General features: G+C 44.1%; 1 protein-coding gene across 6 annotated transcripts in view; it reads left to right on the top strand.

Annotated features, from left to right (window-relative positions):
* NAV1 (neuron navigator 1) overlaps window positions 1-14,322 on the top strand; it is a 287,918-nt gene that overhangs the window by 256,633 nt on the left and 16,963 nt on the right. For 4 of the 6 annotated variants that reach the window (XM_012502004.2, XM_030818658.1, XM_030818657.1 and 1 more), the window contains 7 exons: window positions 7,541-7,662; window positions 12,022-12,218; window positions 12,485-12,677; window positions 12,770-12,938; window positions 13,230-13,327; window positions 13,507-13,602; window positions 14,011-14,170. In XM_012502004.2, coding sequence (XP_012357458.2) covers window positions 7,541-7,662; window positions 12,022-12,218; window positions 12,485-12,677; window positions 12,770-12,938; window positions 13,230-13,327; window positions 13,507-13,602; window positions 14,011-14,170 — 1,035 coding nt within the window. Of the gene's footprint in view, window positions 1-7,540; window positions 7,663-8,437; window positions 8,447-12,021; window positions 12,219-12,484; window positions 12,678-12,769; window positions 12,939-13,229; window positions 13,328-13,506; window positions 13,603-14,010; window positions 14,171-14,322 lie in introns of all 6 variants that reach the window. The other 2 variants (XM_030818659.1, XM_030818656.1) reach the window with 1 other exon arrangement.

Below are 14,322 nucleotides of genomic sequence, written 5' to 3'. Positions count from 1 at the left end.
TCTATTCATTCCTTCTCTGCTTATAAACCTGCCAAAGGCTCTTGTATCTTAAAGGGGAAAGATGTATCAATCTATGTTCTGACTATAATCTTATTTCTTTCCTTCCTCCAGTCGATCCTACCTTTCCACCTCCCTTTCACACCTAACCCCACTATAATTATGCTTCTGTCACCATCATTCTACCAAAAACACTTTCACTAAAGTCACCAGTGACTCCCATTTTTCCAAAATCCAGCTTACAATTTTTAGTACTTATTTTACTTTTTTTTTTTTTGAGTCGGAGTCTCACTCTGTTGCCCAGGCTGGAGTGCAGTGGCGCGATCTCAGCTCATCACAACCTCTGCCTTCCAGGTTCAAGCAATTCTCCTGCCTCAGCCTCCTGAGTAGCTGGGACTACAGGCGCATGCCACCATGCCTGGCTAATTTTTGTATTTTTAGTAGAGATGGGGTTTCACCATGTTAGCAAAGTGTTTTCAAGACTCATCCATGTTGTGTCATGTATCCACACATCATTCCTTTTTGTGGCTGAATAATATTCCATTGTGTGGATATACCACAGTTTGTTTAGCCATTCATCAGTTGATAGGTAGGCATTGAGTTGTTTTCACTTTTTGCCTATTATGAATAATGCTGCCATGAACATTCATGTACAAGTTTGTGTGTGGACATACGTTTTTTGTTCTCTGGGGTATATACCTAGAAGTGGAATTGCTGGGTCATATGGTAACTCTATGTTTGACTTTTTGAGGAATTGGCAAGCCGTTTTCCAGAGCAGCTGCACCATTTTACATTTCTATCAGCAGCATATGAGGGTGCCAATATCTCCACATTCTTTGTTTTTGTTTTTTTGAGATGGAGTCTCACTCTGTTGGCCAGGCTGGAGTGCGATGGTGCAATCTTGGCTCACTGCAACCTCCGCCTCCCAGGTTCAAGTAATTCTCCTGCCTCAGCCTCCTGAGAAGCTGGGATTACAGGTGCCCACCACCACACCCAGCTAATTATTTTTTTTGCATTTTTAGTAGAGACGGGGTTTCACCATGTTGGCCAGGCTGGTCTCGAACTCCTGACCTGCAGTGACCCACCCACCTTGGTGTCCCAAAGTGCTGGGATTACAGGCATGAGCCACCACACCCAGCCCTATAGCTCCACATTCTTGCTAACACTTACTGACCTCTTTTTTTGTAATAGCTAGCTTAGTGGGTATGAGGTGGTATCTCATTGTGGTTTTGATTTTCATATTCTTAATGGCTAAGAATACCTAGCATCTTTTCATGTGCTTATTTGCTATTTGTATGTCTTTATGCAGAAATGTCTATTCAAATCCTCGGCCCATTTTTAAAATCACGTTATTTGTCTTTTGTTGTTGAGCTTTAAGAGTTTTTTAATAATTCTGAATATTAGACCCTTATCAGACATATGATTTGAAAAATAGTTTCTCTCATTGTATGGGTTCCTGTTTTGCTTTCTTGAAAATATTCTTTGAAGAACAAAAGTTTTCCATTTTCATGAGGTATCATTTATCTATTTTTTTCCTTTGGCTGCTTGTGCTTTAGGTGCTGTATCTAAGAAATTATTGCCTAATCCAGGGTCATGAAGACTTACTCCTAGGATTTCTCCTAAATTTTTTTTTAGTTTTAGGTCTTTGTTCCATTTTTAGTAAATTTTTGTACATGGTATGAGGTAGGCAGTCCAACTTCATTCTTTTACATGAGAATATCTAGTTGTTCCAGCATCATTTGCTGAAAAGACTATTTTTTTCCCCCACTGAATTGTCTTGGCACTCTAGGAAATCAATTGACTATACATATATGAGTTTCTTTCTAGACTTTCAGTTCTATTCCATTCTTCTATATGTCTATCCTTGGCCAGTACCACATTGTTTTGATTACTGTAGGTATGTAGTAAGTTTGGAAATTGGGAAGTGTGAGTCCTCCAACTTTGTTCTTTTTCAAGGTTGTTTTGGCTACTCTGTGTCCTTTGCATTTCCATGTGAATTTTAGGATTCATTTGTTAATCTCAGATTGAATTTTGCTAGGGACTGCATTGAATCTGTATATCAATTTAGAGAGTATTGCCTCTTAACAATGTTAAGTCTTCCAATCCATGAACAGGCATGCCTTTATCTAAATATTCTTTCATTTACTTCAGTGATATTTCGCAGTTTTTCAGCATAGGAACCTTGCACTTATTTTGTTAAACTTAGTTTTTATGCTGTTCTAAACTGAATTGTTTTCTTAATTTCTCTTTTGAGTTATAGATTACTAGTGTATAAAAATACAATTGATTTTTTGCACATTGATCTTATATCCTGCAGGCTTGCTGGGCTCACTTATCAGCTCAATTGGTTTTACAATCTCTTCTTAATCTGTATTTCTATCCATATCAGTCTCCTGAGTTCCAGACCTTTACCTCCAACCACGTTTGGATGTTTCCACTTAGTTGACCTCATAGAGATATCTCTAACTTAATATGCCCAAAATTAAAGTCATCCCCTTCACCCCACTTACACACAAGCCAACCTTTTCCCTTCTGCAGTTTGCGCATCTCAGGTATTATTATTTGCCTGGTTGCCCAAGCCTCTAAGACGAGAATCATCTTTGATTCCTCACTGTTTCACCCTGTATAGTCAGTTAGTTCTAACTCCTACATAGATCTTAATTCTATCCCTCTTCTGTATTGTCACTACCCTGTCTCAGGTTTTTATCATTCTTCTCCTAGAATATTTCAATAATTTCCTTACTGGTCTTGCTGTGTTCGTTCTTCCAGTGCTTTCCTTGCCCCCAGAGTAATCCAATTATATCAGTTAAGATCAGAAATTACTCCAGGCCAGGCACAGCGGCCCACGCTATAATCCCAGCAGTTCAGAAGGCCAAGGACGTTTTGTTTTTGAGATGAAGTCTCACTCTGTTGCCCAGACTGGAGTGCAGTGGTACAATCTCGGCTCACTGTAACCTCTGCCTCCCGGGTTCAAGTGATTCTCCTGCCTCAGTCTCCCAAGTAGCTGGGACTACAGGTGTGTGCCATGATGCCTGGCTAATTTTTGTATTTTTAGTAGAGATGCGGTCTCACCATGTTGGCCAGGCTGTCTCGAACTCCTGGCCTCAGGTGATCCACCCACCTCGGCCTCCCAGTGTTGGGATTATAGGCATGAGCCACCGTGTCCAGCCACTGTTCATTTTCTTAGGTGTGATAATAGTACTGTGGGAGAATGTTCTTATTCTTAGAAAGTACATCCATCTCCAAAAAAAGAAAAAAAGAAAGAATATTCTGAAGTCTTTAGTGTCAAAAGATGTGTTCTCTATAACTTATTTTCAAATTGTTCAAGAAACTGTGTGTGTGTGTGTGTGTGTGTGTGTGTGTGTAGAGAGAGAGAGAGAAAGCAAATAAAACAAACTATTAACAATTGTTGAATTAGGTGGAGGGCATATGGGTTTTTCTGTGTGTAATCTGCTCTTCAAACATATATTTGCTGAATGAATGAATTGTGCTTTTTGCTATGAGTTTTCGTGTTATCCTCAGTTCATGTTGATCCAGGCTCAACTTGGTAAGGAGGATTTCTAGGAACAGTCAAAGAATCAATGCTTAGCCAATAATGCCTATCTTTATTTTATTTTATTTATAAATAGATAATAAATGTACGTGGTACAAAATTCAAAATGCACAAGAGGTTTCTTAACTTTTTGAAGATTGCTTGATCCTGCAACGTATCATTTGCTCTTAAAAGTACTATACAGGGTCAGGTGCGGTGGCTCACACCTATAATCCCAGCACTTTGGGAGGCCATGGCAGGTGGATCACCTGAGGTCAGGAGTTCAAGACCAGCCTGGTCAACATGGTGAAACCCTGTCTCTACTAAAAATACAAAAATTAGCTGGTCATGATGGCAGATGCCTGTAATCCCAGCTACTCGGCAGGAGAATTGCTTGAACCTGGGAGGCAGAGGTTGTAGTGAGGCGAGATCGCGCCATTACACTCCAGCCTGGGCAACAAGAGCGAAACTTCGTCTCAAAAAAAATAAATAAATAAAGTACTATATAGTGTATTTTTTAAATGTAACCGATATATCCCAACTAATTGAAACCTCCAAATAACTGATAGACAGATGCACATACTTTGCTACCCTTTATTTTTTATTTTTTATTTTTATTTTTATTTTTTGAGAGGGGGTCTCACTCTGTTGCCCAGGCTGGAGCACAGTGGTGCTATCTCAGCTCACTGCAGTCTCGATCCTCGGGACTCATGTGATTTTCCCACCTAAGCCTCCGGAGTATCTGTGATTAGAGGTGCGCACCACCATGCCTAGCTAACTTTTGGTATTTTTGGTAGAGACAGGGTTTAGCTATGTTGCCCAGGCTAGTCTCAAACTCCTGGACTCAAACAATCCACCCACCTGGGCCTCCCAGAGTGCTGGAATTACAGGCATGGGCCACCACACCCAGCCCCTTTATATTATTTTTAATTAACTAGTTTCAATTAAACTAATTTTTATCATAAAAGCAATGCATGTTCTGAGGGGGAATGTAAATTAGGGGTTGGCAAATCATGGCCCATCAGCCAAATCTGGCTCACCACTCTGTTTGTAAATAAAGTTTTATTGGAAACACAGCCACACTCATTAATTTACATAATGTCTGTGGCTGCTTTCATGCTACAGTAGCAGAACTGAGGAGTTGTGACCAAGACCCTATGGCCACAAAGCATAAAATATTTACTATCTGGCCCTTTACAGTAAATGTTTTCCAACCACTGAGATAAACTATATAGAAGGGTATATGGTGAAATATAAAATCCCTCTCCCTGAGTCACCCCTTCAAATCCCAATCCCCAGAGGTAAGTACTGCTAATAGTTTTAATCTTTCCAGAAATAAATATCTATGTATATACAAACAAACATATATGGATACATATATTCATTTTTACACAAATGAAGACTTCTTTTTACTTCAACTTGGCGTATCTTTTTTTTTTTTTTAGACAGGGTCTCGCTCTCATTCTGTTGCCCGAGATGGAATGTAGTTATGCAATCTCAGCCCCCTACAACCTCCACCTCCTGGGTTCAAGCGATCCTCCTGCCTCAGCCACCCAAGTAGCTGAGACCACAGGCATGTGCCACCACACTTGGCTAATTTTGTAATTATTTGTAGAGATGGGGTTTCACTATGTCGTCCAGGTTGGTCTTGAACTGCTGGCTCAGCCATCCTCCCGCCTTGGCCTCCCAAAGTGCTGGGATTACAGGCATGAGCCACCACACCCAGCCTCAGCATATCCTCTTGAGAATTTCCCACGCCTTTTAAAATAACTGAAGTACTCCGTAGTATCATTAACTGGGTATGATAATCATTGTACAAAGGGTTTTCCAAATGCCTTATGAGCTTTGTAGTTACAGCATCAGATCCTAGGATCTGGATTTCCCTGTAGTATCAAGGGAAAATTAGAGTTTAATCCATTTCTGGTCATGGTGAGAGTGAGAAAAATAACCAAACCTTCCCCACATCTCCTTCATCTAACAGGTTTTGTTTCTAGGAGGACAATTGCAAATAGCCACTTTACTACTCCCCTTCCTCCAGTTTAGTTTCCCTACATTTCATCTTTCTCATTAACATAGTAAGCTCTATTTTAAAAATACTTTTTAAAATAGAGATGAGGGCCTCACTGTGTTGCCCAGGCTGGTCTCAAACTCCTGGGCTTAAGTGATCGTCCTGCCTTGGCCTCCCTGAGTGCTGGGGTTACAGTTGTGAGCCACTGAGCCCAGCCTAAAAAATCTTTGACATTGCACCATAGTTAGGCAAGATGTGTGCATTGGAGGAGGTTGAGTGAAATGTGCAGAGGACTTCCCTGTGCATTTCTTTGCAACTTCCTATGAATATATAATTATTTTAAAATAAAAAGGATTTTAAAAATCAGATAATATTTTGCCTTTGCTTCAGAATTTCTGTTCTCCATTATCTATGGCACAAAGGCAAATTTCATTTAAAAGACATTGAGGGTGCCAAGCACGGTGGCTCACCCCTGTAATCCCAGCACTTTGGGAGGCCGAGGCAAGTGGATCACCTGAGGTCAGGAGTTCGAGACCAGCCTGGCCAACATGGCGAAACCCTGTCTCTACTAAAAATACAAAAATTAGCCGGGCGTGGTGGCAGGAGCCTGTAATCTCAGCTACTCGAGAAGCTGAGGCAGGAGAATCGCTTGAACCCGGGAGGCGGAGGTTGCAGTGAGCCAAGATCACGCCACTGCACTCTAGCCTGGGCAGGAAGAATGAAACACCTTCTCAAAAAAAAAAAAAAAAGACATTGAGAGGCTGAGCGTGTTGGCTCATGCCTATAATCCCAGCACTTTGGGAAGCCATGGCAAGAGGATCACTTGAACCCAGGAGTTCAAGACCACCCTGGGCAACACAGCAAGACCCTGTCTCATTAAAAAAAAAAAAAAAAGAAAACAAAACAAAAAGGAGGCCGGGCACGGTGGCTCATGCCTGTAATCCCAGCACTTTGGGAGGCTGAGGCGGGTGGATCATGAGGTCAGGAGTTCAAGACCAGCCTGGTCAACATGGTGAAACCCCATCTCTACTAAAAATACAAAAAAGTTAGTGGGCCTGGTGGCGGGTGCCTGTAATCCCAGCTACTTGGGAGGCTGAGGCAGAGAACTGCTTGAACCCAGGAAGCAGAGGTTGCAGTGAGCCGAGATCACGCCACTGCACTCCAGCCTGGATGACAGAGCGAGACTCCATCTAAAAAAAAAAAAGAAAAAGAAAAAGAGACATTGAGGGCTGTCTCTGATCTGGCCTGAGCCTAATCTCCACCCTCACTTTTTTCTGTACCCCCACATGGGCCCTCTGCTGCTTCCCTTCCAGACTACCCACAGTTCCTCAAAGCAAAGCCAGTTCCCTGGACAGTGCCTTTGCATGTACCTTTTCTTCAGCCCTAAATACGTTTTCCAAAGTTCCCATCTGAAAAATTTCTATTCTTTCAGTACTCAAACATCTCCTTTGTTAACCCCTTCCTCCCCTGTTGTAGAAAAGTAGATTATTTTTTGTGCCATCACAAACCTTCTCAGAAAGCGAAGATTTTCTACCTACCAGCTGAGAAAACTGAAGCTCTTTCAGGTGGAATGCAGGGTACATGCCTAGTGATGTATTTGGCTAGTATATGGCTAGTTATTGGCCTTGGACCACCAGATAGCTAAGTATTGCTAGAAAAATCATGAAAAATGGTAGGTTGATGTCTCCATAAAACTGCAGAGGGCTGGCTTTAGTTAAGTCCTTAGACTGATGCAAGCTGAGTCCATGACTCCATGCTAACTTCTGGTTCTTGAGAAAAGGAATCATTTCTTATTTAATTCTTACCTTTTGCACTTTTTCTATGCTGAAACATGATTGGGACTCAATAAATGTTTGCTGAATGAATGATCCAAAAAAATGAACAATGTGGATTGAGGAGTTGGTTGGTTCTCCTTTCTCTTATCTTCTGCCACTAGACTTGCCTGAAGTCTCACATCCTCTCTAAATCTGTTCTATGTTTTTCCCACTTGTACTTGGCCCTAGAACTTCGGATCAAGAGACAAAACTCCTCAGATAGCATCTCAAGCCTCAACAGCATCACTAGCCATTCCAGCATTGGCAGCAGCAAGGATGCTGATGCGAAAAAGAAGAAAAAAAAGAGTTGGGTAGGTAAAGGTTTGGGGGGTGGGGAAGTAGGTAGAACCGTGGTGGACTGTCTTCACCTCAGCATAGGGATGGAATACTTCCAGGATTAACCAAGGTGTAGTCCCGTCTAACACTGAGCCCTAGTGTGATGTCCGCTCAGAGCATGGTCTCCCAAATTCTCCCTTCCCTCAATCATTCCCTACGTGTCCCCAAGGCCACCCCTCTGACCTTTATATGCATCTGCTTTCTTTGGGCTCTCCATACTGGTTAGGCCAAGATGTATTTGGCAACAGAAGGGTACTAAGGACATACTCAGAAGGAAACATCTCATCAGTTCTGTCCCCTCCTACTCCCCCACTCCCTTCTATACTATGAAGAGATTGTATGAACAAAGCTGTTCATTCTAGACTCCTGGAGGTCATTTCTTTAATTTTTGGAGATGTTTTGTGGAGCTTTCCAGATTACTTCAAAGGACTCTTTATTATTACCTTTGGTAGGTCCAGAAGTCATTTTTGTGCGTGTGGTTTTTTTCCCTTGCATAATCCTAAACTGACTTTGTATGACTTTCTGAAATTCTTCAGGCAGGTCTATACACTCTCAGCCCCTCTTGCTGACTGTGGTAAGATAGCATCCCCAAGTGGACATATCCTGCTCCTCTGTCCCCTGTTCAGTAAGACACGCCCCCAGACCTTTGTATAATGCAGACAGGTACCAGCTGTGTGAAATGAGTGATTAAGTGTTGATTCTTTCTTTTTTCCTTCAAAATGCTGACTCCAAATCCCTATTTTTTTCCAGGTCTATGAGGTAAGAGACCCAGTTCCTATCCCCTTATTTTCTCTTTCCCTTTGCCATACCTTCCCTATTTCCAGAGCAACTCCCTTCCCCTAAAAAAAAAAAAAAAAAATGAATGACCACTCATAACACTAACTGTAACAACCACCCAGAGTTCCTAACTCACTCCACTGCATGGTCCATCCACAGCCGCCCCATGTGAGGACAGAGGAGTGGTCTGGTTGGGGGCCAAATGGGAAAGTCAAACAAAATTCAAATATATTCCCTACTATCTTCCCCTGTTGCAAAATTGGCCTGTTATTAAAAGCAGTCAAATTGAGCTCCTCCTATCCAGAAAATGAACCTTCTTCTTTTTGGTTCCATAATACCTAGAGACCCAACATGGAAGAGAGTCACTGGATGAAAGTTATCTTGACCACAGTTTCCACAGGCCAGTTCAGCCTGGGCCTAACCTGAAGATTTAGCTCTAGAGTAGGATGAACCAGAGATAGGTAAGGGATAGAGACCAGGAGGGCACACTCAGGTCACCCCAAAGCCTAAAACTGTCTAAGCATCCATGGAGTTCCCAAAGACATTTCAGGGATGAGGGTATAGTCTAAGACGAACAGAAAATGCATCCAGAATTTCTGTTATGAACCAGATACCTGAGGTCCACTCTAACCGTACCCTAACATTGTGCTAAGTGTTGTGAAGGATATGAAAAATGGAATCTATAATCTCGTCATTAAGGAGCCTGCAGTATTACTGGGGAGACCAAAAAAATTATACATATAAAATTAATAGCAATCCAACAGTGCCACAATGCTTATTCGGACAGTAAGTGCTAAGGGAGTTCACAGATGACGAGACAGTGATTACAATAGGCAGGGAAGACTTCTCAAAGGAGGTAAAAGTTAAACTGAGATGGAATTGTGATGGGTAGAGAGGAATGTGTTGGGATGCTTTCTACATAGACACTGTCTGTGCAGAAGAGAAGCAGAGGGAGATGGAGAAGGCCAGCTTAGCTAGAGCACTGACTGAGTAGGGTATAGCACACATAGGAAGAGCCTGATACTTATTTAAATCTGATTTTTTAGATTAACATTTCCCAAGGTGTGTCCCACTGATTGCCAGCCCATTAAGATGCTCCTTAAAATGTGATACCATTGACTGGGCACGATGGCTTAGGCCTGTAATCCCAGAACTTTGGGAGGCTGAGGTGGGCGGATCACTTGAGCTCAGGAGTTCAAGATCAGCCTGGGCAACATGGTGAAACCCCGCCTCTACTAAAAATGCAACAATTTGCTGGGTGTGGTGATGCGTGCCTGTGGTCCCAGCTGCTTGGGGGCTGAGGTGGGAGGACAGCTTGAGCCTGGGAGGTGGAGGTTGAGTGAGCCAAGATTGCATCACTGCACTGTAGCCTGGGTGATAGAGTGAGACCCTGTCTCCAAAAAAAGAAAAAAGTGATACCATTGTCAAATAAATTTGAGAAGTACTGCATTTTCTCTCTCTCTCTCTTTTTTTTTTTTGAGGCAGAGTCTTACTCTGTCACCCAGGCTGGAATACAGTGGCGCGATCTTGGCTCACTGCAACCTCGGCCTCCTGGGTTCAAGCAATTCCCCTGCCTCAGCCTCCCGAGTAGCTGGGATTACAGGCATATACCACCATGTCCGGCTAATTTTTGTATTTTTAGTAGAGACGGGGTTTCACCATCTTGGCCAGGCTGGTCTCAAACTCCTGACCTCAGGTGATTCACCCACCTCTGCCTCCCAAAGTGCAGGAATTACAGGCATGAGCCACTGCACCCAGCCTAAGTACTGCATTTTCTACATCTGCACAGAAAAAGTTGTGAGATATCCCCCAGCAAATAATCTTGTTTCATTTTGCTTAATCCATTGTTCCCTAAACTCATTTAACCATGGAACCATTAGCCATATAACACCAAACATCTCCGGACAGTTCTGGCTTTGGGAATACTGAACTACACATATTCTCACTTAGGATCTTATTGATCTTAGGGGCATGTGCTTCAGGCAGCTTGTCATAGGATCTCTTTACACACACACACACACACACACACACACACAGCATCCCGTGAGGCAGTGGTATGGAGAAAACTTCACTGGATTGAAAATTAGGAAGCCCGAGTTCTAGTCCTAAGTCTTATGTCAATTATGCAATTTCAAGCAAGTCAACTCTCTGGCCTTTTCAGGGCTCGGTTCTTCATCTCTACAGAGAACTGAGCTTTATGGTACTTTTGAGCCCTGACTGCTCAGTGATAAGAAGTCACCTGGAGCCAGCCAGCTGCATACATACTCACTCATTCATGTCTCCACCACAGCCAAGTTGGTCCTCCTTTACGTCTTGCCTGGTGGAAACCCCAAGACGCACCACCCACCAGCTCCATCCATCACCTGATGGCCTTCCCGTGTTCCAGGAGAGACACTTAGAATGTGTACCCTCAAATTTTTCCTTCTTTTTTCTCACTGTCCCAAAGATCTGGTTTGCCTTTGTCCCCTATAACCTTTGACCCCTCCTTTACTCTCTGCCTCTTGCTGCCATTTCATATCTGTGTCCCTGTGTGTGTGTGTGTATGTGTGTGTGTGGTGTGTGGTGTGTGCATGCTGTATGGATGCATGTGGATGGGTATGGGACAGGACCCTGGTTTGCATCTCTAGCTCACATCCCTAACACCCAAGCTCATCAACACCAAGATCAAACAAGCTATGGTCAGATTATAATGCCCCAAGTACTCTAAGGAAATGCTGGGAAATAGTTGTTCTTCTAGGACATTGGAAATCATAGAAAATGCTTATGTCTGGCTGTTTTAACCATTCTGTGATGTCCTGGGCACAAGAAATACTAAAAGAAGCTTGAGCCCACTGCCTTCTCGTGTTCTCCACAGAATCATATTGTCAGTTTCTGGTTGATAGATGACTAGATGAACAGATTCTGGGCTGATGAGCCCTAGTCAGAGGCATCATGGGGTGGCCTCTGAGGCCCACAGTGAGCTAGGTTCTAGACTGAGCGGTTATGGTTCTGCTGCAGAAGGTGGGATTGGATCACTGAGCTGTATATCATGTGACCTCTGGGACCTTCTCTCTGTCCCCATCAGGGGCACAATTCCCCCTATGAGCAAGAGAACACCCAGGAAGTTCCCATAGCCTATAACATCAGCAAGCTAGAAGATTCTGTTCTTTCTTTTGGTCCTAATTTATTTCCTTCCTTCCTCCCTTCCTTCCTTCCTTCCTTCCTTCCTTCCTTCCTTCCTTCCTTTCTCTCTCTCTCTCTCTCTCTTTCTTTCTTTCTTTCTTTCTTTCTTCTTTCTTTCTTTCTTTCTTTCTTTCGAGATGGAGTCTCACTCTGTTACCAGGCTGGAGTGCAGTGGCTCAATCTCAGCTTACTGCAACCTCTGACTCCACGGTCCTGATTTCTAGGCAACTCTTCTGTCCGTATTCTATGAATCAAGTGAAGTGTTATACAGGGTGGCTTAATTAAAGTAAATCCCCTGCCTCCAGCTCTCTCTGTCTCAGAAGTCCCAATCCAGTCCTCCCCCATCCCAGTAGTAGAGTCCTGATGTCTCTCTACCTGGATCTGCTTTTTTCTAGCTTCGAAGTTCCTTCAACAAAGCGTTCAGTATAAAAAAGGGGCCCAAGTCAGCTTCCTCATACTCGGATATAGAGGAGATTGCTACACCCGACTCCTCAGCCCCCTCATCCCCCAAACTACAGCATGGTTCTACGGAGACTGCTTCACCCTCCATCAAGTCCTCCACCTCATCCTCCGTGGGCACTGATGTCACCGAGTAAGTGCTCTCTGGCTCCCTGCCACCCAGCCTGTTACCAGTGTAAGCTGTGGGCTAGAGTTGACAGGAGGCCATTAGACCTTAGACAAGCAGGACTTACTACTGACCCCACCCTGGGCATGAGACCAAGAGATGGACCTTTCTTCTCATACTGATTGAGTATCTATGGGCAGGAGGAGCCAAGACCACCAACCATGCCTCTCAACATTCTCTAGTAACTCTAGTGCTTCTTCATGTAGCCTGGCTTGACTCTTGCTATCTTACAGGGGCCCTGCTCACCCAGCCCCCCACACTAGGCTGTTCCATGCGAATGAGGAGGAGGAGCCAGAGAAGAAGGAGGTATCGGAGCTGCGCTCTGAGCTGTGGGAGAAGGAAATGAAGCTTACAGACATCCGCTTGGAGGCCCTCAACTCTGCCCACCAACTGGATCAGCTTAGGGAGACCATGCACAACATGCAGGTCAGTGTCTGGGTGGATAGCTGCAGGAAAGGGAAGACTAAGGCTTGCTGTCTGTCCAATCTGCCACCCTACCCTGTCTGTTCTTGCCACAGTTGGAGGTGGACCTGCTGAAAGCAGAGAATGACCGACTGAAGGTAGCCCCAGGCCCCTCATCAGGCTCCACGCCAGGGCAGGTCCCTGGATCATCTGCGATATCTTCCCCGCGCCGCTCCCTGGGCCTGGCACTCACCCATTCCTTCAGCCCCAGTCTTGCAGACACAGGTACCTCTGTGGGAGAAGAGTCTATGAGGGTGAAGGGAAGAAAAGGGCTTATTTCACTGTTACACCATTCCCCTTGCTCTGGTCAGGGAGGTAACAATGCCGAAGCCAAGCAGATGCCAGTGTCCTAAGACACTGAGTTGTAGTGGTCCTTCAACCTTAACTACTTTTGAGTTTGGGACCCCCATTCCTTCTCTGTGGCAAATAGAGTTATTTGGAAAGGATAATGATGGGAAAGTTTAGGAAAGGCTGCGGGTACTCCTAAAACCAGTTGGTTCTTTTCAATCCCCACAGACCTGTCACCCATGGATGGCATCAGTACTTGTGGTCCAAAGGAGGAAGTGACCCTCCGGGTGGTGGTGAGGATGCCCCCACAGCACATCATCAAAGGGGTAAGGAACTTCAGGGAGAGCCACGGTGGGAACGACCAATACTGTTACATTTATCCAGGAAAATCTGGGCCCTGGGTACCTCCAAAACCAAAGAACTCAACTCCTAAGGCCTTTAGGACCCTGGTTCATGGAGTCATCTGCAGTGAAGCTCAAGAGATTTTCCTTCCTTGGCCTTACAGGACTTGAAGCAGCAGGAATTCTTCCTGGGCTGTAGCAAGGTCAGTGGAAAAGTTGACTGGAAGATGCTGGATGAAGCTGTTTTCCAAGTGTTCAAGGTAAAGGGATACCTGTACTCAAAAAGGTTGCTCATCCTCTCGTGGGATATATATACTTTTTTAGAGACGGGGTCTCACTCTTGTCACCCAGGCTGGAGGGCAGTGGTGTGATCACAGCTCACTGCAGACTTGAACTCCTGGACTTAAGTAATTCTCCTGTCACAGCCTCCTGAGTAGCTAGGATTACAAGCATGTACCACCATGCATGGCTTCTCACAGGATATTAAACCATCCAGGCACTGGGATCCTGGGGACCTTTGAGGCTTTATGGAGAAATGCTACCTAGGAAAAGCATATGCTCTGCACTTTCTCCATCTATTTCTGTTTCCTCTGACAGACATTCTTTGTTGTGGCTTTTACACCTGTGTTTGTATATTTTCTTCTTCTTCTGCCTGTCTTTTCTGTCAGGACTATATTTCTAAAATGGACCCAGCCTCTACCCTGGGACTAAGCACTGAGTCCATCCATGGCTACAGCATCAGCCACGTGAAACGAGTGTTGGATGCAGAGCCCCCCGAGATGCCTCCTTGCCGTCGAGGTGTCAATAACATATCAGTCTCTCTCAAAGGTCAGTCTTTGTCTCTTGGGGTGAGGTGGTATGGCATGAAGGCAGGGACAGGATCATCAAATAATCCATCATGTATTCATTCACCAAGAACTCACTGAGAAGGTATAATATGAAGATGCTTAAGTAATGTGAGATATAAAAAGATGAGTAAG

Source organism: Nomascus leucogenys, chromosome 9, assembly GCF_006542625.1.
Source record: "Nomascus leucogenys isolate Asia chromosome 9, Asia_NLE_v1, whole genome shotgun sequence".
In the NCBI taxonomy this organism is placed as follows: Eukaryota; Metazoa; Chordata; class Mammalia; order Primates; family Hylobatidae; genus Nomascus; species Nomascus leucogenys.
The sequence above is the reverse complement of the archived record's forward strand: the minus strand, read 5'-3'. Positions and strand labels throughout refer to the sequence as shown.